General features: G+C 37.4%; 1 protein-coding gene across 1 annotated transcript in view; it reads left to right on the top strand.

Annotated features, from left to right (window-relative positions):
• Positions 1–22,996, top strand: part of ADAMTS19 (ADAM metallopeptidase with thrombospondin type 1 motif 19) — a 278,057-nt gene that overhangs the window by 238,319 nt on the left and 16,742 nt on the right. The window contains exons 20-21 of the mRNA XM_067730099.1: positions 6,647–6,851; positions 9,759–9,911. Of these exons, the coding sequence (XP_067586200.1) occupies positions 6,647–6,851; positions 9,759–9,911 (358 nt within the window). The remainder of the gene's footprint in view (positions 1–6,646; positions 6,852–9,758; positions 9,912–22,996) is intronic.

Below are 22,996 nucleotides of genomic sequence, written 5' to 3' on the forward strand. Positions count from 1 at the left end.
GTGGTGTAAAAGAAAGGCTACGCCTCAGTAACCAGCAGAGATGGGTGAATGGAACCTTAGTATGATTTTGGGGTGGGCTTGCAGCAAGGCTGTGCAGAATGGTTTCAGGCACAGGGCTCCCAAAAATCTCTGTGCTTTCATATAAAAATTAATGTTGGGCTTGAGTGGAACTCAGCCCCAGTGTCAAAAGTCCTCAAAACTTTGTGGGACAGAATGACAAAAAGAGTCTGAAGCTGGATTGATTCCTCTAGAATATAGAGACACAGACTTTTTTTCTATCCTGACACTCAGAGATTTATTGAAGCTCAGTGAGTTAGGGTGTATTTGTGAGTTCTTAGGGAGTCAAACAATTGATCTCCTCTCCCAAGTTTCTGCAGTGGAGTCACAGCGAATGTGTATATACTGCAACTTGGATATGCAGAGAATTTGTAGCTTTGGAGTGCTCTCTAACTAATATAATCTTCCTCGTGACCTTCCACCACAATGTATGGGGAAGGAAAAGGAGAGTGAGAAACAGAGTTGCCGATTAACTATATTTAGGCTTTTCTGTCTTCAGTAATCTCTAATGCTCAGTTCTTCTGGTTTCCCTCTTCGCCCACCCTCCTCTTCAGAGGTAGCACTGCATCCCAAGCTCCTTCTATTTCTGGCTTATTGCAAAACTCAGTTGTTAAGCCCTCCAGATCTGGCTCATGCTATGTCAACCAGCTTAAAAGAATTTGGAAAATCTTGTCTTTCTCTACAAAGCTGAAATTTCAAGACTTGCTTTTCTGTAGACTCAATGTATTTAAGGTATCAAAAGCTGATTATCTACTTTTTCCTCTTTGCATCCGTGCTCTAACAATTCTTCCCTCCCCCTCAAAGGGAAAAATATGCTTCCAGAGAATAGAAGAATGGTATGTAAAAGAATATGCAAAAGAAAAACGTACATTACTTTCAATAATGTTCAATAATGCCCTTTGCACAAGCCGAACTATATGCTTTTCATCTAACTCTGTAATTACGTGTTTTTGTTTTGTTTTGTTTAACATCTTTATTGGAGTATAATTCCTTTACAATGGTGTGTTAGTTTCTGCTTTATAACAAAGTGAATCAGTTATACATATACATATGTCCCCATATCTCTTCCCTCTTGTGTCTCCCTCCCTCCCACCCTCCCTATCCCACCTCTCTAGGTGGTCACAAAGCACCGAGCTGATCTCCCTGTGCTATGCGGCTGCTTTAATTACGTGTTTTTACAAGGCAGGGTAGTAATCAACAGAAAGGGTGACCTAGGGAAATATTGTTGCCTACGGTCAGGTCCTTGGGTCTTTTCCATTCATTGCTAGGCAGATAACAGATGCTGAGTTTTTAGCTTTTGCCCTGTCAGCTAAAGAACCTGGATTTTTTTGTTGTTGTTATTACTATTCCTAAGAATTATCTTTCTCTTTTTTTTTTTTTTTTTTTTTTTTTTTGCGGTACGCTGGCCTCTCACTGTTGTGGCCTCTCCTGTTGCGGAGCACAGGCTCACGGGCCCAGCCGCTCCGCGGCATATGGGATCTTCCCGGCCCGGGGCACGAACCCGTGTCCCCTGCATCGGCAGGCGGACTGGCAACCACTGCGCCACCAGGGAAGCCCTCTTTCTCTTTTTTTAATCTCTTTTAATAGACATTAAAATGCTAATTTACCTTTTGTTAAATAATTTATTAAAATGTTTCAAAACACCATTTCTTTTATATACCATATAGCTTTCCCATTTGGATAAAAGAGCAGGAGCTTTTTCTGATATATCAGGAATCTTGAATGACCTGGATTTGAGGACTAGAGCATATTTGTCACTTCCTAACCTGGTCTGTGAAGAATCAGAATGTACAGTACACACCATTTATTGTTCATTCACTGACCTCAGCTATCTTGGGGGAAAATGCCTTGATAATGACTTGGTAAAATGAATAGTTTTAAAAGGTTGATACATTTCTGAGTGAGAAATTTTTGCAGCTGGAGACTGGAAGTCTTTTTGTTAGCAATTATTATCTTCTTTCCCTTGGAAAAGGAGGCAGTGCATTTTGAACCACCAAGAAGCAATGTCAGTGAGGTTAACCAAAATACTGGAAAGTAAGAAATTGACATGGGCAATCCTGAGGGGTCATCACAGGAAATCTTTCCAAGATTTACTGGCATAGCACAACTTTTGTTCCTCTTGCTGCTTCTTTTTTCCCCACCATGGTAAAAAACATTCTAATTACCATTCACATTTTTTGAAAAAGTCACCAAATGGCCTGATGTAACCCTATGTACCAAATATAAAATATATTAATGCACTAGTAAATAGCTTTGTAAAAAGGAGGCTTGAAGATGAGGAAATGAGATAATTCCCAATTAGATGAATTCTAAAATATAAAATGTTTTCTCTCACTACAATATGTTTCATATTTTTGTTCTTATTTTTCAGCAGCTTTCCAAGGAGTGAAAAAAGTAATGTCTTATCATTATACTAAGGATTTCTAAAATATATTTTATTTAAAAAATTAGGATTTCATGAAATTGCAAATACTTCTCTTTTCAGTAGTGTCTTCCATAGTTCCATGGTTGGTTCCCTAGTTGAGGGGAAAGGCATATAGATGGGTTTAAATGATGCTTATAGCCTAGGTATCCTTGTGCAGAAAGAAGAAGCAGAAACTAAAATAAATTTGGGAGATAAATATTCACTTTAGGAAAAATCTACTAGGGGACTCCAAAGCAAAATGGTAGGTCTGCATCATACTTGAAAGATGAGCAGACAGGAACTTCATTAGAGGCAGTACTGCAGTGCAAATGTTATCGTGTTTAACAGCAATCGGTTGCAGGTGATGGGCATAATACATTAGTGATTACTTCCTCGAGATAAGTAGGGAGTTCTCTGTGGCAGGCTTCTTTTTTTTTTTTTAACATCTTTATTGGAGTATAATTGCTTTACAATGGTGTGTTAGTTTCTGCTTTATAACAAAGTGAATCAGCTATACATATGTTCCCATATCTCTTCACTCTTGCGTCTCCCTCCCTCCCACCCCTCTAGGTGGTCACAAAACACCGAGCTGATCTCCCTGTGCTATGCGGCTGCTTCCCACTAGCTATCTATTTTACATTTGGTAGTGTATATATGTCCCTGCCACTCTCTCACTTTGTCACAGCTTACCCTTCCCCCTCCCCATATCCTCAAGTCCATGCTCTAGTAGGTCTGTGTCTTTATTCCCATCTTACCCCTAGGTTCTTCATGACATTTTTTTTCTTACATTCCACATATATGTGTTAGCACACGATATTTGTCTTTCTCTTTCTGACTTACTTCACTCTGTATGACAGACTCTAGGTCCATCCACCTCACTACAAATAACTCAATTTCGTTTCTTTTTATGGCTGAGTAATATTCCATTGTATATATATGCCACATCTTCTTTATCCATTCATCCGATGATGGACACTTAGGTTGCTTCCATCTCCTGGCTATTGTAATTAGTGTTGCAGTGAACATTGGGGTACATGTGTCTCTTTGAATTATGGTTTTCTCAGGGTATATGCCCAGTAGTGGGATTGCTGAGTCATATGGTACTTCTATTTGTAGTTTTTTAAGGAACCTCCATACTGTTCTCCATAGTGGCTGAACCAATTCACATTCCCACCAACAGTGCAAGAGTATTCCCTTTTCTCCACACCCTCTCCAACATTTATTGTTTCTATATTTTTTGATGATGGCCATTCTGACTGGTGTGAGATGATATCTTGTTTTAGTTTTGATTTGCATTTCTCTAATGATTAATGATGTTGAGCATTCTTTTATGTGTTTGTTGGTAATCTGTATATCTTCTTTGGAGAAATGTCTATTTAGGTCTTCTGCCCATTTTTGGATTGGGTTGTTTGTTTTTTTGTTATTGAGCTGCATGAGCTGCTTCTAAATTTTGGAGTTTAATCCTTTGTCAGTTGCTTCATTTGCAAATATTTTCTCCCATTCTGAGGGTTGTCTTTTCGTCTTGTTTATGATTTCCTTTGCTGTGCAAAAGCTTTGAAGTTTCATTAGGTCCCATTTGTTTATTTTTGTTTTTATTTCCATTGCTCTAATAGGTGGGTCAAAAAGGATCTTGCTGTGATTTATGTCATAGAATGTTCTGCCTATGTTTTCCTCTAAGAGTTTGATAGTTTCTGGCCTTCCATTTAGGTCTTTAATCCATTTTGAGCTTATTTTTGTGTATGGTGTTAGGGAGTGTTCTAATCTCATACTTTTACATGTACCTGTCCAGTTTTCCCAGCACCACCTATTGAAGAGGGTGTCCTTTCTCCACTGTACATTCCTGCCTCCTTTATCAAAGATAAGGTGCCATATATGCGTGGGTTTTTCTCTGGGCTTTCTGTCCTGTACCATTGATCTATATTTCTGTTTTTGTGCCAGTACCACACTGTCTTGATTACTGTAACTTTGTAGTATAGTCTGAAATCAGGGAGCCTGATTCCTCCTGCTTCATTTTTCGTTCTCAAGATTGCTTTGGCTATTCAGGGTCTTTTGTGTTTCCATTCAACAGTGAAATTTTTGGTTCTAGTTCTGTAAAAAATGCCAGTGGTAGTTTGATAGGGATTGCATTGAATCTGTAGATTGCTTTGGGTAGTAGAGCCATTTTCACAATGTTGATTCTTCCAATCCAAGAACATTGTGTATCTCTCCATATATTTGTATCATCTTTAATTTCTTTCATCAGTGTCTTATAATTTTTTGCATGCAGCTCTTGTGTTTCCTTAGGTAGGTTTATTCCTAGATATTTTATTCTTTTTGTTGCAGTGGTAAATGGGAGTGTTTTCTTAATTTCACTTTCAGATTTTTCATCATTAGTGTATAGGAATGCAAAGAGATTTCTGCGCATTAATTTTGTATCCTGGTACTTTACCAAATTCATTGATTAGCTCTAGTAGTTTTCTGGTAGCATCTTTAGGATTCTCTATGTATAGTGTCATGTCATCTGCAAACAGTGACAGTTTTACTTCTTATTTTCCAATTTGGATTCCTTTTATTTCCTTTCCTTCTCTGATTGCTGTGGCTAAAACTTCCAAAACTATGTTGAATAAGAGTGGTGAGAGTGGGCAACCTTGTCTTCTTCCTGATCTTAGTGGAAATGGTTTCAGTTTTTCACTGTTGAGGACAGTGTTGGCTGTGGGTTTGTCATATATGGCCTTTATTATGTTGAGGAAAGTTCCCTCTCTGCCTACTTTCTGCAGGGTTTTTATCATAAATGGGTGTTGAATTTTGTCAAAAGCTTTCTCTGCATCTATTGAGATGATCATATGGTTTTTCTCCTTCAATTTGTTAATATGGTGTATCACGTTGATTGATTTGCATATATTGAAGAATCCTTGCATTCCTGGGATAAACCCCACTTGATCATGGTGTATGGTCCTTTTAATGTGCTGTAGGATTCTGTTTGCTAGTATTTTTTTTGAGGATTTTTGCGTCTATGTTCATCAGTGATATTGGCCTGTTGTTTTCTATCTTTGTGACATCTTTGTCTGGTTTTGGTATCAGGGTGATGGTGGCCTCATAGAATGAGTTTGGGAGTGTTCCTCCCTCTGCTATATTTTGGAAGAGTTTGAGAAGGATAGGCATTAGCTCTTCTCTAAATGTTTGATAGAATTCGCCTGTGAAGCCATCTGGTCCTGGGCTTTTGTTTGTTGGAAGATTTTTAATCACAGTTTCAATTTCAGTGCTTGTGATTGGTCTGTTCATATTTTCTATTTCTTCCCGATTCAGTCTTGGGAGGTTGCGCATTTCTAAGAATTTGTCCATTTCTTCCAGGTTGTCCATTTTATTGGCATAGAATTGCTTGTATTAATCTCTCATGCTCCTTTGTATTTCTGCAGTGTCAGTTGTTACTTCTCCTTTTTCATTTCTAATTCTATTGTTTTGAGTCTTCTCCCATTTTTTCTTGATGAGTCTGGCTAATGGTTTATCAATTTTCTTTATCTTCTCAAAGAACCAGCTTTTAGTTTTATTGATCTTTGGTATCATTTCCTTCATTTGTTTTTCATTTATTTCTGGTCTGGTCTTTATGATTTCTTTCCTTCTGCTAACTTTGGGGGTTTTTTGTTCTTCTTTCTCTAATTGCTTTTGATGCAAGGTTAGGTTGCAAATACCTGCACATGTATTTTTGTGAGGTAGTCTTCAACCTGATTTCAGTTTCTGACTCCACAACCTGTGGCCTTTGGTAAGTTACTACACCTCTCCTTGCCTTGGTTTCCCTTTCTGTAAAAGGCCACGATAGTTGTAGTACCTAATATGTAGGGTTATTGTGAAGATTGAAAATGCAAAGAATAGGACAAACTCATGTATATTAGCAACTTTATACTTGTTAGGTACCTCAGTATGGCAATATGACATGACGGGCAGCAGCAGGCAAAGCGTGCAGCATGACAGGGACGGAGTCTAATACATCCTTTGAGATTCTAATAAGAGCAAGGCCCTGAGATGAGAAGTGTGGAGAAGCAATAGAAAGCCTGGGTGTCTTAGGGAAACCTCAAATATTAGTAAAAAAAAAAAAAAGAAAAAGGTATAAATCTATTGTGTAAACATTCTGCTAATTCTATCCATGTCAAAATATGTAGTAAGTAGATATCTTTTAACGTGTCTCAGTGACTCTTGCTTTACTTTTAGATGGATGATGACAGAATGGACCCCATGTTCACGAACTTGTGGAAAAGGGATGCAGAGCAGACAAGTGGCCTGTACCAAGCAGCTGAGCAATGGAACCCTGATGAGAGCCCAGGAGAGGGACTGCGCTGGGCCCAAGCCGGCCTCCACCCAGCGCTGCGAGGGCCAGGACTGCATGACCGTGTGGGAGGCGGGCATGTGGTCCGAGGTGCGGTACCCACCCTGATGCTTCTCCATTTCCCTCTGATTTTCTTACTCATAGCCTATATAAGGTCATGTTTTATCAATTTCAGAGTCTCTCTGCATGGCAGTTTTAGCACCATTTATTGGTTTTTCTGGTAATAAAAGGAATACATTCATTATAAGTAATTTTGACAGTAGGAAAAAACAGATTTATTCTTTGTTCTGTGGCTATTGTAACGTAATCAAGAGCATATATTATATACATTTTAGAATCCAGCTTTTTTATTTCTTTACCATGAGTATACTCTTTAGTGGACACATATGAAAATACACATTTGGAGAGAGTGGCATGGACTTATATACACTACCAAATGTAAAACAGATAGCTGGTGGGAAGCAGCCACATAGCACAGGGAGATCAGCTCGGTGCTTTGTGACCACCTAGAGGGGTGGGATAGGGAGAGTGGGAGGGAGACGCAAGAGGGAGGAGATATGGGGATATATATATATGTATAGCTGATTCACTTTGTTATACAGCAGAAACTAACACACCATTGTAAAGCAATTATACTCCAGTAAAGATGTTAAAAAAAAATACACATTTGACTCATATTCCTGAGCATTAGAAGAGAAAGGAGAAGAAAGGACATTAACATTTAACAGTCATTTCCTGTGAGCAGGGATTCTGTTCTTACTTCATATTTAGTATCTTGTTGATATTTAATCAGCAATGCAAAAAAGTTAAGTTTCACCCTTGTGAAATACTACAGCTCAGAGAAATTAAATAGTTTACCCGAAGTCCTGCTTAGTGTTGGAGCTAGGATTTGAACCCAATGCTGCCAGGCTCACTGCACCATACACCCACTAGCATGTAGTATGTAGCATGCAGCTTTGTTCCATGCCAAACTGTATGCTTATTTTCTGTTATCATGATACATATCTTCTCATGATAACACCAGTCATTACTTATATTTACTAGCTGCTCTGGAGCATTTTAGGTGAGCGTGTGCATGCATGCACACACACACACATAAACACCCTCACACTTGTATACACAAAGACATGTGTGCACACACACCCAGAGCAAAATATGCTTAATTTCAGAATATTAGCTAAGATATAAAAATGACAAATAGAAAATGCTAGGCTGCAATAAATAGCCATTCTTTTGAAAATTGAGGATAAAGTAGCTTAGATAATGAGGTTTGGGAATATTCTTCAATTAACCCAACCCCCCCAAAAAAGACACACTAGCAAATAGTGTGACTTTCTCTTGTCTTACTTTTCTAAGCTATATCTCACTCTGGCATAGATTCTTCCTCATTTGTAATGAGTACTTTTGAGAATGAATGGATTGTCCAATTTTACATGAAAATGGATGAGTACAATCTGGAGAAAAGACTCATGTGAACATCAGAGAAACAGAAATACACTTCCTTCAGCCTAACTAGCATTTCTACAAACTCTTCAGGAGGAAATAGGTCAGAAATATCCTACCATACAGATTTTTGGCACCAGGTAGAAGAAGTAATAGGTCAATGCAATGTACCAATTTTAAAAATGTCTCTTTTGTCTTGATTTAATATAAAAATTGAGTTTATGGATCAAGGTTAGTTTTGATCGCAAAAAATAAAAACATAAATCTTAAAATACCAAATCACACCTGTAGTCCACCTTAAGGCTCAGAATATTCAAATGCAAACCATAAATTATGAGACAATGACGCATTTGTGCAAATATTATTGTATTTAAAACTTCAGGAGTTCTATGCTTAAGTTTTCAGGAAGACAACTACTGGAATCTGCATGATTATTCCTCTACTACATTCTTGCTGAGTGCATACCTTCAGCTCTTTCTTTGGACCTTTTTTAGACACAGATATAAATTAGCTTGTCAAGTTTTGCTATATCTCTCATCCCCCCCTCCCTCTCCCGTCTCCCACCCAATGCCATTTTGGTTCCTGTGTCCAGATAATCAGTGATGCATAACTTTGTAAAACTGGGAAGCTTTATACATATTCCATAATGGGGAGCATAAATGTAAACGGTATGGTCAGTTACATCTTACATGCTTCATACCTGTTATGTCACACTGTCAGTCAAGCATCAATTATTCATGAAATGAACTAAACTTATTTTGAACTGAATTATATTTTCAATCCATATAGCCATTGAGAATGATTATTTCTAGGGGTGTATAATTATGTAAAGCAACTGTTTTGTTTTTGCTATGTTTTCTCTGTTGTAGCTTTAAGAAAAGTTTCGAGAAATGATATTCTCTTAGAAATTGTCATTTTTCACAAACATTTAAGGCTAAAACAAACTAAATCTTAGCAAAAATAAAATGAATTTCCTTATATAATTATATGCAAAAAATTGATGTCAGTCAGGTTTAGCGTTTTACATTTTGATCATTGTTTATTATTTGTCTTTCATAAACAATCCCTCTGTTACAGGACTGTCTGTAGTAATGGTCCTGTGTTCCTGAAACCCATTCACCCCTAGCACTATACCGAAGCTCCACCTGGCCTCTGATGCTGGGCTGTAGCCTGGTCTTCTCCTTCTCCTTCTCCTTCTCCTTCATTCTGGCCTTTATGTGGGTGATAGGCTTGTGAGAGATGATGAGAACCAATTCCTAACGTAATTTGATCATCAGTCTGTATCTCTTTTTTTTTTTTTTTTTTGCGGTACGCGGGCCTCTTACTGTTGTGGCCTCTCCTGTTGCGGAGCACAGGCTCCGGACGCGCAGGCCCAGTGGCCATGGCTCTCGGGCCTAGCCACTCCGCGGCATGTGGGATCTTCCCGGACCGGGGCACGAACCCGTGTCCCCTGCATCGGCAGGCGGACTCTCAACCACTGCGCCACCAGGGAAGCCCCAGTCTGTATCTCTTAATCACCAGCTTTATCCACACTTCTCCGCTGTTATCTTCCAGTGTTCAGTGAAGTGTGGCAAAGGTGTACGTCATCGGACCGTGAGGTGTACTAACCCCAGAAAGAAATGTGTCCTCTCCACCAGACCCAGGGAGGCTGAGGACTGCGAGGATTACTCCAAATGCTATGTGTGGCGAATGGGTGACTGGTCTAAGGTAAGAATCATTCTGTACATTCTCAGTATTGAGTTTCACTAATGTCAGCATTGTCCTGGGTACTATAGCCACACAGTCTGAAGTTTAGGAGAAATAGAGAATAGAGATCATGGAGGTAGAGTATTAAATACCCAGGTTCAAAGCCTGCCTGTCTGTCTATGGTCATAATCGCAATAAAACTGTTTTAAGGAATAAGTAAGATAAAATGTGTAAAATACTGGAAAAAAAATGGTGCCTGCCAGAGCATGGAGGGGCGAGTGGTAGCTATTCATAAATAACCCTAAAGGACATTCTGGAAGAAATGTTTTCATTGTACAGTACACTGTGGTTAGCCGGCCTCCTCGTTATTGCCCAACAAGAAATTCATGACATTTAAAATCTATTTTCTTATGATTATTCATGCCTTTCCTCTCCAACAAAGTTTGCGTATTAACATCATATCTGAGTTCTCAGTGCACTATACTCTTTCCACAACTTCGAACATTTAAAGTTTACGTTGGGATTCTAAAGGATGCATTTGTCAACAATGTAAATCAATCCCTGATTACAGAATTAGGAAATACTCAGCCCAATCCATACAGCTTTTAGCTGGTGAACCATATAGGGAAATCTCACACTTCAGAGTAAACAACTTTTAGACAGAAGAGAATTCCAAACTAATCATGAATAATTTCTTTCATGTTCAGGGTTTATGTTTCCCAATTCTACAAGAGGAAAATAGAGTACTGTAGTGTGATAGAGAAGGGCACGGCTTGGAAGTTAAGAAACTTGGGGGATGGTTAGGACTCCCTCATTAGATACCTCTGTGTCTTTGTTTCCATAAGAGTGAAATAAGGAGAATAGACAGCACCATTGTTTTCAAGCTATTTTTGTGTTGACACTTCATTCAGCACTGAAGGTTTAAACTAGGTTGAGGAATTGAAAGTACTCCTTGGAGGGGTGTGGGGAGGATCACCTATTCCTCCCTATCAGTTGTAGAAACTCTGCATTTGTTCATCTTGGCTAATGAAATTCTAGATGTTTTCCTTAAATGAAATAATTCTGCTCTAAGAAAAAAAAACTACTAGAATAGATATGCAATATTTTTCTAACATTATTAATTAATAGAAATATTCTAAGTGATAAATGTTGTTAACTCCTAGTTAACTATAAGAAACAAAATTTGGGGCTTCCCTGGTGGCGCAGTGGTTGAGAGTCTGCCTGCCAATGCAGGGGACATGGGTTCGTGCCCCAGTCCGGGAAGATCCCACATGCCACGGAGCGGCTGGGCCCGTGAGCCATGGCCGCTGAGCCTGCGTGTCCGGAGCCTGTGCTCCGCAACGGGAGAGGCCACAACAGCGAGAGGCCCGCGTACCGCAAAAAAAAAAGAAAAAATTTGTCATTGCAAAAAACAGAAGATCCAGGCTTTATTGTAATTTATGACCCAGAACTCTAAGCTGTCCAACATTGCTGCATATGGAAATAAGGCTAGCAAATCCTATTTGCATGACAAATACTATTATAATTGATTAATAAATGTGCCTATTTTGTGGCCTCTCATCAAATCTTAAGGAAAATCAAAATTAACTGGGGAGATCATAGAAAACATTGATTTTGGTTTTCTGTGCTTAGCCTAAAAAATTTTTTTCAATTTTACCACAATTTACATGTATGTAATTTTTAAATAAGTTGTACTGAATTACTTTGAATTGGTTTTGTTATGTTACTATCAATACATTGCTACCTAGCTAGAAGAGCCTTTGTGAGTAAGGAAAGTAATGGATAGTTCTAATAAATGTTCTTTTTTACTTCATAACTTCTTATTAAATTTTTTTAATTTATTTTTTTGTACAGCAGGTTCTTATTAGTTATCTATTTTATACACATTAGTGTATATATGTCAATCCCAATCTCCCAATTCATCCCAACACCACCAACCCTCCCACCCCACTTTACCCTTTGGTGTCCATACGTTTGTTCTCTACATCTGTGTCTCTATTTCTGCCTTGCAAACTGGTTCATCTGTACCATTTTTCTAGATTCCACATATGCGTTAATATATGATATTTGTTTTTCTCTTTCTGACTTATTTCAGTGTGTATGACAGTCTCTAGGTCCATCCACGTCTCTACAAAAGATCCGATATCGTTCCTTTTTATGGCTGAGTAATATTGCATTGTATATATGTACTACATCTTCTTTATCCATTCGTCTGTCGATGGGCATTAGGTTGCTTCCATGACCTGGCTATTGTAAATAGTGCTGCAGTGAACATTGGGGTGCATGTGTCTTTTTGAATTATGGTTTTCTCTGGGTATATGCCCAGTAGTGGGATTGCTGGTTCATATAGTAATTACATTTGTAGTCTTTTAAGGAACCACCATACTGTTCGACATACTGGCTATATTAGTGTACATTCCCACCAACAGTGTAAGAGGGTTCCATTTTCTCCACACTCTCTCCAGCATTTGTTGTTTGTAGATTTTCTGATGATGCCCATTCTAACTGGTGTAAGGTGATACCTCATTGTCATTTTGGTTTGCATTTCTCTAACAATTAGTGATGTTGAGCATCTTTTCATGTGCCTCTTGGCCATCTGTATGTCTTCTTTGGAGAAATGTCTATTTGGGTCTTCTGCCCATTTTGTGATTGGGTTGTATGGTGTTTTAATATTGAGCTTCATGAGCTGTTTATATATTTTGGAGATTAATCCTTTGTCCGTTAATTCTTTTGCAAATATTTTCTCCCATTCGGAGGGTTGTCTGTTCGTCTTGTTTATAGCTTCCTTTGCTATGCAAAAGCTTTTAAGTTTCATTAGGTCCCATTTTTTTTTTTTATTTCTATTACTCTAGGAGATGGGTCAAAAAGGATCTTGCTGTGATTTATGTCAAAGATTGTTCTTCCTAAGTTTTCCTCCAAGAGTTTTATAGTGTCTAGTCTTACATTTAAGTCTCTAATCCATTTTGAGTTTATTTTTGTGTATGGTGTTAGGGAGTGTTCTAATTTCATTCTTTTACATGTAGCTGTCTAGTTTTCCCATCACCACTTATTGAAGACACTGTCTTTTCTCTATTGTATATCCTCCTTTGTCATAGATTAGTTGACCATAGGTGTGTCAGTTTATCTCTGGGCTTTCTATCCTGTTCCATGATCTATCTTTCTGTTTTTGTGCCAGTACCATACCGTCTTGATTACTGTAGCTTTGTATTATAGTCTGAAGTCAGGGAGTCTGATTCTTCCAGCTTCGTTTTTTTCCCTCAAGATTGCTTTGGCTTATTGGGGTCTTTTATGTCACCATACAAATTTTAAGATTTTTTGTTCTAGTTCCGTAAAAAATGCCATTGGTAATTTGATAGGAATTGCATTGAATCTGTCGATTGCTTTGTTTGGTAGTATAGTCATTTTCACAATATTGATTCTTCCAATCCAAGAACATGGTATTCTCTCCATCTGTTTGTGTCATCTTTGATTTCCTTCATCAGTGTCTTATAGTTTTCTGCATACAGGTCTTTTGTCTCCCTAGGTAGGTTTATTCCTAGGTATTTTATTCTTTTTGTTGCAGTGGTGAATGGGATTGTTTCCTTAATTTCTCTTTCTGATCTTTCGTTGTTAGTGTATAGGAATGCAAGAGATTTCTGTACATTAACTTTGTATCCTGCAACTTTTCCAGTTTCATTGATTAGCTCTAGTAGTTTTCTGGTGGCTTCTTTAGGATTGTCTGTGTATAGTATCATGTCATCGGCAAACACTGACAGTTTTCCTTCTTCTTTTCCAATTTGTATTCCTTTTATTTCTTTTTCTTCTCTGATTGCCGTAGCTAGGACTTTCAAAACCTTGATGAATAATAGTGGCCAAAGTGGACATCTTTGTCTTGTTCCTGATCTTAGAGGAAATTATTTCAGTTTTTCACCATTGAGAATGATATTTGCTGTGGGTTTGTAATATATGGCCTTTATTATGTTGAGGTAGGTTCCCTCTATGCCCATTTTCTGGAGAGTTTTTATATAAATGGGTATTGAAATTTGTCAAAAGCTTTTTCTGCATCTATTGAGATGATCATATGGATTTTATCCTTCAATTTGTTAATATGGTGTGTCACATTGATTGATTTGCATATATTGAAGAATGCTTGCATCCCTGGGGTAAATCCCACTTGATCATGGTGTATGATCCTTTATTTGTCTTGTTGGATTCTGTCTGCTAGTGTTTGTTGAGAATTTTTGCATCTATACTCATCAGTGATATTGGTCTGTAGTTTTCTTTTTTTGTGGTATCTTTGTTTGGTGTTGGTATCAGTGTGATGGTGGCCTTGTAGAATGAGTTTGGGAGTGTTTATTACTCTGCAATTTTTTGGAAGAGTTTGAGAAGGATGGATGTTAGCTCTTCTCTGAATGTTTGATAGAATTCACCTGTGAAGCCATCTGGTCCTGGACTTTTGTTTGTTGGAAGATTTTTAATTACAGTCAATTTCATTGCTTGTGATTGGTCTGTTCATATTTTGTGTTTCTCCCTGGTTCAGTCTTGGAAGTTTATACCTTTCAAAGAATTTGTCCATTTCTTCCAGGTTGTCCATTTTATTGGCACAGAGTTGCTTGTAGTAGTCTCTTAGGATGCTTTGTTTTTCTGCAGTGTCTGTTGTAATGTCTCCTTTTTCATTTCTAATTTTACTGATTTGAGTCCTCTCCCTCTTTTTCTTGATGAGTCTGGCTAAAAGTTTATCGATTTTGTTTATCTTCTCAAAGAACCAGCTTTTAGTTTTATTGATCTTTGCTATTGTTTTCTTTGTTTCTATTTCATTTATTTCTGCTCTGATCTTTATGATTTCTTTCCTTTTACTGACTTTGGGTTTTGTTTGTTCTTCTTTCCCTAGTTCCTTTAGGTGCAAGATTAGATTGTTTATTTGAGATTTTTCTTGTTTCCTGAGGTAAGATTGTATTGTTATAAACTTCGCTCTTAGAACTGCTTTTGCTGCATCCCATAGGTTTTGGATCATCATGTTTTTGTTGTCATTTGTCTCTAGGTATTTTTTGATCTCCTCTTTGATTTCTTCAGTGATCTCTTGGTTGTTTAGTAACGTATTGTTTAACCTCCATGTGTATTTGTTTTTTACATTTTTTCCCTGTAATTGATTTCTAATCTCATAGCGTTGTGGTCAAAAACGATGCTTGCTATGATTTCAATTTTCTTAAGTTTACCAAGGCTTAATTTGTGACCCAAGATATGATCTATCCTGGAGCATGTTCCGTCTGCACTTGAGAAGAAAGTGTAATCTTCTCTTTTCAGATGGAATGTCCTATAAATATCAATTAAATGTATCTGGTCTATAGTGTCATTTAAAACTTGTGTTTCCTTACTAATTTTGTCTGGATCATCTGTCCATTGGTGTAAGTGAAGTGTTAAAGTCCCCCACTATTATAGTGTTACTGTCGTTTTCCTCTTTTATAGCTGTTAGCATTTGCCTTATGTATTGAGGTGCTCCTATGTTGGGTTCATATATATTTATAATTGTTATATCTTCTTCTTGGATTGATCCCTTGATCATTATGTAGTGTCCTTCCTTGTCTCTTGTAACATTCTTTATTTTAAAATCTATTTTATCTGATATGAGTATTGCTACTCCAGCTTTCTTTTTTTGTTGTTGTTTTTTTGTTTTTTGTGGTGTGTGGGCCTCTCACTGTTGTGGCCTCTCCCATCGCGGAGCACAAGTTCCGGACGTGCAGGCTCAACGGCCATGGCTCACGGGACTAGCCGCTCCGTGGCATGTGGGATCTTCCCAGACCGGGACACGAGCCCGTGTCCCCTGCATCGGCAGGCAGACTCATAACCACTGCGCCACCAGGGAAGCCCCCCAGCTTTCTTTTGATCTCTATTTGCGTGGAATATCTTTTTCCGTCCCCTCACTTTCAGTCTGTATGTGTCCCTAGGTCTGAAGTGGTTCTCTTGTACACAGCATATATACAGGTCTTGTTTTTGTATCTGTTCAGTGAGCCTGTGTCTTTTGGTTGGAGCATTTAAGGTAATTATCAATATATGTATTCCTAATACCATTTTTGTAATTGTTTTGGGTTTGTTTTTGTAGGTCCTTTTCTTCTCTTGTGTTTTCCACTTAGACAAGTTCCTTTAGCATTTGTTGTAGAGCTGGTTTGGTGCTGCTGTAATCTCTTAGCTTTTGCTTGTCTGTAAAGCTTTTGATTTCTCCATCGAATCTGAGTGAGATCCTTGCCAGTTAGAATAATCTTGTTTGTACGTTCTTCATTTTCATCACTTTAAATATACATGCCACTCCCTTCTGGCTTGTAGAGTTTCTGCTGAGAAGTCAGCTGTTAACCTTATGCGAGTTCCCTTGTATGTTAATTGTCATTTTTCCCTTGTTGCTTTTAATAATTTTTCTTTGTGTTTAATTTTTGTCAGTTTGATTAATGTGTGTCTCGGCATGTTTCTCCTTGGGTTTATCCTGTATGGGACTCTTTGCACTTCCTGGAATTGGGTGGCTATTTCCTTTCCCATGTTAGGGAAATTTTCAATGATAATCTCTTCAAATATTTTCTCGGGTCCTTTCTCTCTCTCTTCTCCTTCTGGGACCCCTATAATGTGAATGTTGGTGCATTTAATGTTGTCCCAGAGGTCTCTTAGGCTGTCTTCATTTCTTTTCATTCTTTTTTCTTTATTCTGTTCTGCAGCAGTGAATTCCACCATTCTGTCTTCCAGGTCACTTATCCATTCTTCTGCCTCAGTTATTCTGCTATTGATTCCTTCTGGTGTATTTTTCATTTCAGTTATTGTGTTGTTCATCTCTGTTTGTTTGTTCTTTAATTCTTTTAAGTGTTTTTTCTTTAATTCTTCTAGGTCTTTGTTAAACGTTTCTTGCATCTTTTCGATCTTTGCCTCCATTCTTTTTCCGAGGTCCTGGATCATCTTCACTATCATTATTCTGAATTCTTTTTCTGGAAGGTTGCCTATCTCCACTTCATTTCATTGTTTTTCTGGGGTTCTGTCTTCTTCCTTCATCTGGTACAGAGTCCTCTGCCTTTTCATTTTGTCTATCTTTCTGTGAATGTGGTTTTTGTTCCACAGGCTGCAGGATTGTAGTTCTTCTTGCTTCTGCTGTCTGCCCTCTGGTGGATGAGGGTATCTAAGAGGCTTGTGCAAGCTTCCTGATGGGAGGGACTGGTGGTTTGTAGAGCTGGGTGTTGCTCTGGTGGGCAGAGCTCAGTAAAACTTTAATCCGCTTGTCTGCTAATGGGTGGGGCTGGGTTCCCTCCCTGTTGGTTGTTTGGCCTGAGGTGACCCAGCACTGGAGGCTACAGGCTCTTTGGTGGGGCTAATGGCAGACTCTGGGAGGGCTCATGCCAAGGAGTACTTCCCAGAACTTCTGCTGCCAGTGTCCTTGTCCCCTGCCAGTGCCACCCCCTGCCTCTGCAGGAGACCCTCCAACACTAGCAGGTAGATAGATCTGGTTCAGTCCCCTGTGGGTCACTGCTCCTTCTCCCTAGGTACTGATGTGAACACTACTTTGTGTGTGCCCTCCAAGAGTGTAGTCTCTGTTTCCCCCAGTCCTGTCAAAGTCCTGCAGTCAAATTCCGCTAGCTTTCAAAGTCTGATTCTCTGGGAATTCCTTCTCCCGTTGCCAGACACCCAGGTTGGAAAGCCTGATGTGGGGCTCAGAACCTTCACTCCAGTGGTGGACTTCTGTGGTATAATTGTTCTCCAGTTTGTGAGTCACCCACCCAACGGTTATGGGATTTGATTTTATAGTGATTGCGCCCCTCCTACCATCTCATTGTGGCTTCTCCTGTGTCTTTGGATGTGGGTTATCTTTTTGGTGAAGTCCAGTGTCTTCCTGTTGATGATTGTTCAGCAGTTAGTTGTGATTCCAGTGCTCTTGCAAGAGGGAGTGAGCACATGTCCTTCTACTCCGCCATCTTGAACCAGTCTTACTCCATGACTTTTAACTTCTGTTTGTTGGTGTGTTTGTTTGTTTGTGAGCTTATGTAGAAGATACAGTTATGTTGCATTTTCTATTCTCTTTATATGAATATGTCTGTTCTTTTCCTTAAAGCTGTTTTCTCCTTCTTCGTTTATGACTGAGTTCTCAGCATAACAGATTCTAATGGCATGCACAAATTAAAGCCAGTGGCTCCATGTGAACTTTATTGATTTCTCCCCTCCTGTCTTACTCCTAAGATACCACTTTCATGTTAAAATGAAGACCAGTCCAAAATAATTACAGAGAAAAGGAATAGTGCTGTGATTATTAATAAGTTTCAGTGATTAAAGTATTCATGGGCAGAGGAAATACATCAATCTCTTACTCTTATCAGCTGTGTTCCTGGAATAAGAATAGCAACAAGATGGGTGCAATTGTGGGTCGATTTCTATGCTCCTCTGAAGTCAACTAATCTGTCAGTTCCATTCAAATTCTACTGATATTTTTAAACACTTGGTAAACCTAAATGGACTTAATATTAAGCCCTGGGTTGGCTTTCATCAGAATTATTCAATGGGCTATCCATAAGGTCTAGCTCTGAAATTCTGCTCCTCCCTCAATAATATGGATGAATCACTAGAGAATCAGTTAAAATATGTATATTCTCAGATTTTCGCACTGTCTAAAAGCCATTGACCACTTGAGCCGAGGTAATACTAGCTAAATGGAGGCTTACTAAGAATATGGCTTATGCCTCAAACTGTTTACTGCATTTGTATCAGCCTATGTGATTTCTAGCATTTATGTTTTGGTGGTTTTGTGTAAACAGTGGGAAAATTGCTCTCAGCTTGACAGGGAAAATTATAGATATACTCAAAGAGAAAATCTCCCGTCATATAATTGTTAACTCTGATTTCTAAGTAGATATAATACAGCCTTTATTAAACAATGCTAGTGTTTATTTCATTGAGACTAGAAAGTTGGCAAAAACAGGACAAAAACAATGTGGTTGCTTTGCTCTGGCTTGAGTTAACCATTGAAATAATCATATGCCACATTTTGATATAGATATGGCCTTAGGGTCTTTCCTGGGAGAGCAAAACATGACCCATCTGTTTCCTGGCATTATAAGTCTGTATTTACTCATTTAAGCTGTCCTAAGCAGAGAACACTGATTTGAAAAATAACATAGCCTCTTATGTTTAATGATATGCCATATATTTTCTGGCTGAACTTGACCTTTCTGCCTTTATGTGAACTTCTACAACCTCTTGTTTTTGTTATTGGAGGCCAATAGAGGAGCAAATAAAGGAGTGTTGTTTTATCTATTACACAGAATTTGGTTCTTCATGAAGCTTTTATAGAGTTAACTTTTCTGTGCAGTATTAACAAGTGGTTTATACTTATTCAAGTGAATTTTAAAGACAAACAAAACACCTTGGAACCACACAAAATCCTTGGTTAATTCTTAGATTCCATTCATACACTATAATTTGAACTTAATTTAATCCTTTAAAATTCTAGGAAATGAATAGCTTTGGCCACGTACCAAATTATGACATGATTAATAGATTTTTGGATAAGAGATTATGAGTCTTTTGTAATTACATAATTCAAAATAATGCTGGAAGCAGAAATAATTCTGGATGATTTAATTATACAGATAGTATGGTATAACTTTGTTTAGAAGCAGTAAATATAAAGCTTACAGTATTGTGAGTCATTTTTAACTTATCCTGCAAACGGAAACTACAGCATATTCATTTGAATAGAAGAGGAATCTAAAAACTAAGGTATTTTTTTCTAATAGGGGAATTGTATCAAACTAATATATGTTTTCTAACTATAAAACTTGCATTTAAGTTAATAGGAATTCTACTTATTTTGAGATCATGCTTGTAGTGAAGATTTTCTAGTTCCAGGTAGTTACAGATCTCAAAATGGCATTTTACAATAATTTTTTGCATTTTCTCTGAAAATAATGTTTTGGCTAAAACTCAAAATAAACCATATTGCTTGCTTAATAATTTATTTTTGTAACTGTGAAAGACTTGCATGTATCTGGATTGTTTCTAGTAAAAATAATTTTCTTAATACACATACTTCAGATGGTATTGAAATCTACCTGATGTATTATATTGTCCTAGGACTCTGTAATAACTATGGGAAAATAAGTGTGCCTTTTCCTGAGTAGTTAGCACTCTCATATTTTAACAGAAGCTCAAAAAAATTTTTAAATTATCATGTAAATTTTACCAGTTCTGTAAGTGTGCTTTGTGTAACCAAGATTTATAACCTTAAAGTGGTCTCATATTGCATAATTCTTAAGTTAAAACAATTCGTAACAGGCAAGTGCATGATCAGAGAAACAACAATGTCATGAAAGGTTCTTTACTGACATACTGAAGTGTAGAAAGACAAATAGAAGATTTATTACCCTGTCATTTCGAGCTTTTCTTTTATCCAGATTGGTCAGCAGTCAATACAAGTGGTTTGGTTTGTACCATTTTACATGACCCTGAAAAAAACATTCTTTTATTTCTTACTCTTTGTTACGGTGGATTCTTAGAGAGACAGACCATGTGAATGTAAAATTCTGGGTAAGTTTATAGGCTGTTCCCAAATCTCATAGGGTCCTTGGCCTGATGATCTGCCTTCAGTTTTCTACACAGAAGTTTGTCCCTCCAATTAACATGGACAGTGGTAATTGTGACTTATTACCATTGGTAGGAAATTACAAATAATCACAGAAGACGTTTCTTTTCACTGAAGGAAAACGCAGGAATCGTTGAGGAAATTTAAAGAAACAAAACTTGATCAAAACAATCAGGAATATCCTTAAAACAATGACTATATAATACCACATTTTTAATCATGTGTCTCTGCAGCCTAGTGTTTCTGCATTAAATGAAAAGGGACAAAAAAACCCAGATCCAAAAATTGCAAAGGAGGGATTTCTTGTTACCCAATGGCTAGGCTAGGACCTTAGGACTATGGATTCCTTCGTATGTGGACTGACCCAGTGCTGCATATACCCCAACCCCATTAAAATAAACTTCAGGATGTTCCAGAATCCAAATGAGGATATGTATAGATCACTGGTTTTAATACAACTAAACTAAGTGGGTTGTTGCAGGATATTCCAGAATCCAAATGAGGATATGTATAGATCACTGGTTTTAATACAACTAAACTAAGTGGGTTGTTACAGGTTAGTAGAGGGAAGCTCAATCACTTGTTAGAAGGATTTACCAGTCAAATTTAAATAAATAATTAGCAGTAATAATAAATAACCAACTTAAATATCCTACTAGAATGTAAAAATAGAAAATGTTGCTGTGTACACTGCAAATCTCAAAGAGAGGCTATGGTATTTCACTTTTCTTTTTTACTTTTACCAAGGATCACTTTTACAGAGCATGTAGCTAGTTTGTTATTTAGTGTAACATACTTTAGGAAAGCTTACATTAGATTATTTAAATTTCAAAGACTAGCTTTGTAAATATTTTTTTCTAACTAGAGAAAATTTGTAGATGGAAACCAAACAGAGATAATCTGTAATTCAGAAAACTGTTCTTGGGATGGATTAGCATTTCTATTCAGAATTATTTTCTAATTACATCTACAAGTCTGTTGATATTTGGAAAAGATAACTGCTCATCACTTTTATAGTTATAAATAATCTCATAAGACAGGAAAATTTGAGCAGCTATCCCATAATCAAATATGAATCTATCATACTGAGTTCTATCATTGTTGGCTCAGTCAGTAAATCAAAGAAATCAAAGATTGTGGCCTTGGTTTTAAACATACAGACATTGAGGAAACCTATCCAAAGATATCCTAAAGAAGAGATATTTTGCATTACAGGAAAATCTACTTTAAAAATTCACTTATCTCTGAGTAAGCTGTTCATACTAAAGAAATTACTCAATGATAAGTAAGATGTTTTTTCTCAAGAAAAACTTTCTATTATGTCATTTAGATACATCCACCAAACATTTACCCAACTTGCTACTCACCATTCTGTCTAAAAAATATAGCTGTCTTCTAAAGCATGCATAATAATCCCTAAACTGTTGGCTATCAAATTGTTTTGTCTCTGTCTCTTTGCACTGCCAGAGAATGGGACAATTTTGCATTGCTATCATTTTTATTTTTAAGATCTCTCGAGAGTTGTATCTGTTGCCCCAGATATATAAAAATAGTGAATTTCCAAAGCATTCGGATTACTCAAAGTAGTCAGACGCATTGGCTGATACGATTGAACATAGCAGAAATATATTAGCTTGAAAAGAATGAGGCACACATACTTTGTGTATATGCCTTCTATCTAAAGAAAATGTGTAATTTAGAGACTAGTGTCTATGTATACGTATGTAAGTGGGTGTGTGTATATATATATATATATAATGTATATATATGTGCGTGTATATGTATAATTAAATCATAAATTTTAACATCCTTTGGATTGGAAAATGTGAGAGAAGTAATTTTTTTTAATCCACAGGGGTTAAAAATACTGTCTTCTTAATAGATCTTTGAAAAATCACTAGATTCTTAAAATAATGATATCAGTGCTTTCATGCTGCATACCAGGACATCTATAATTTCACCTTCTAAACCATACCTAGAAGTAATTCAGTAAATAAATGTCATTGAGTTAAAAATTACTCTTGATGTCCTTTATAGGGGATGGAGCATGGAGCATGCCAAAACTCATTTTGGGGATATTGAACTTCAATAGGTGGGAACAAGGGAAGGGTTTCACATAAAAATATAATGAAATTTGATGACTGTTATAAATCTAAAATCAGTAGTCTTAGCATTGAGTGTTTTTTACTTAGATGTAGTAAAGTATATGTTCATCAAATACCAGAGGATATCCAGAGATAGACATAACCAGATCACCAGGACACCCAGAGAAGGACGTGTATACAATGCAAGAACAAATATGCAAATGATCAGCTAGTTAGAAAGGCATCATATGGATGCAAAACGTAAATGAAAGGGAAAATCTTTTCACAAACAGGTCCCTGGTTTTGCTGCAGGTTGACGGGGTGGCACCCCAGCATCTGCACAGCCAGAGTGCAGACCTGCATCGGTCTTGAATGCAGAAGAGCAGTTCCTTAGGCCCCCCAACCTCAATCCCCACATCTGTAAAATGTGCCAAAGCAAC

The sequence above is a fragment of the Pseudorca crassidens genome, chromosome 3 (genome assembly GCF_039906515.1).
Source record: "Pseudorca crassidens isolate mPseCra1 chromosome 3, mPseCra1.hap1, whole genome shotgun sequence".
Classification (NCBI taxonomy): Eukaryota; Metazoa; Chordata; class Mammalia; order Artiodactyla; family Delphinidae; genus Pseudorca; species Pseudorca crassidens.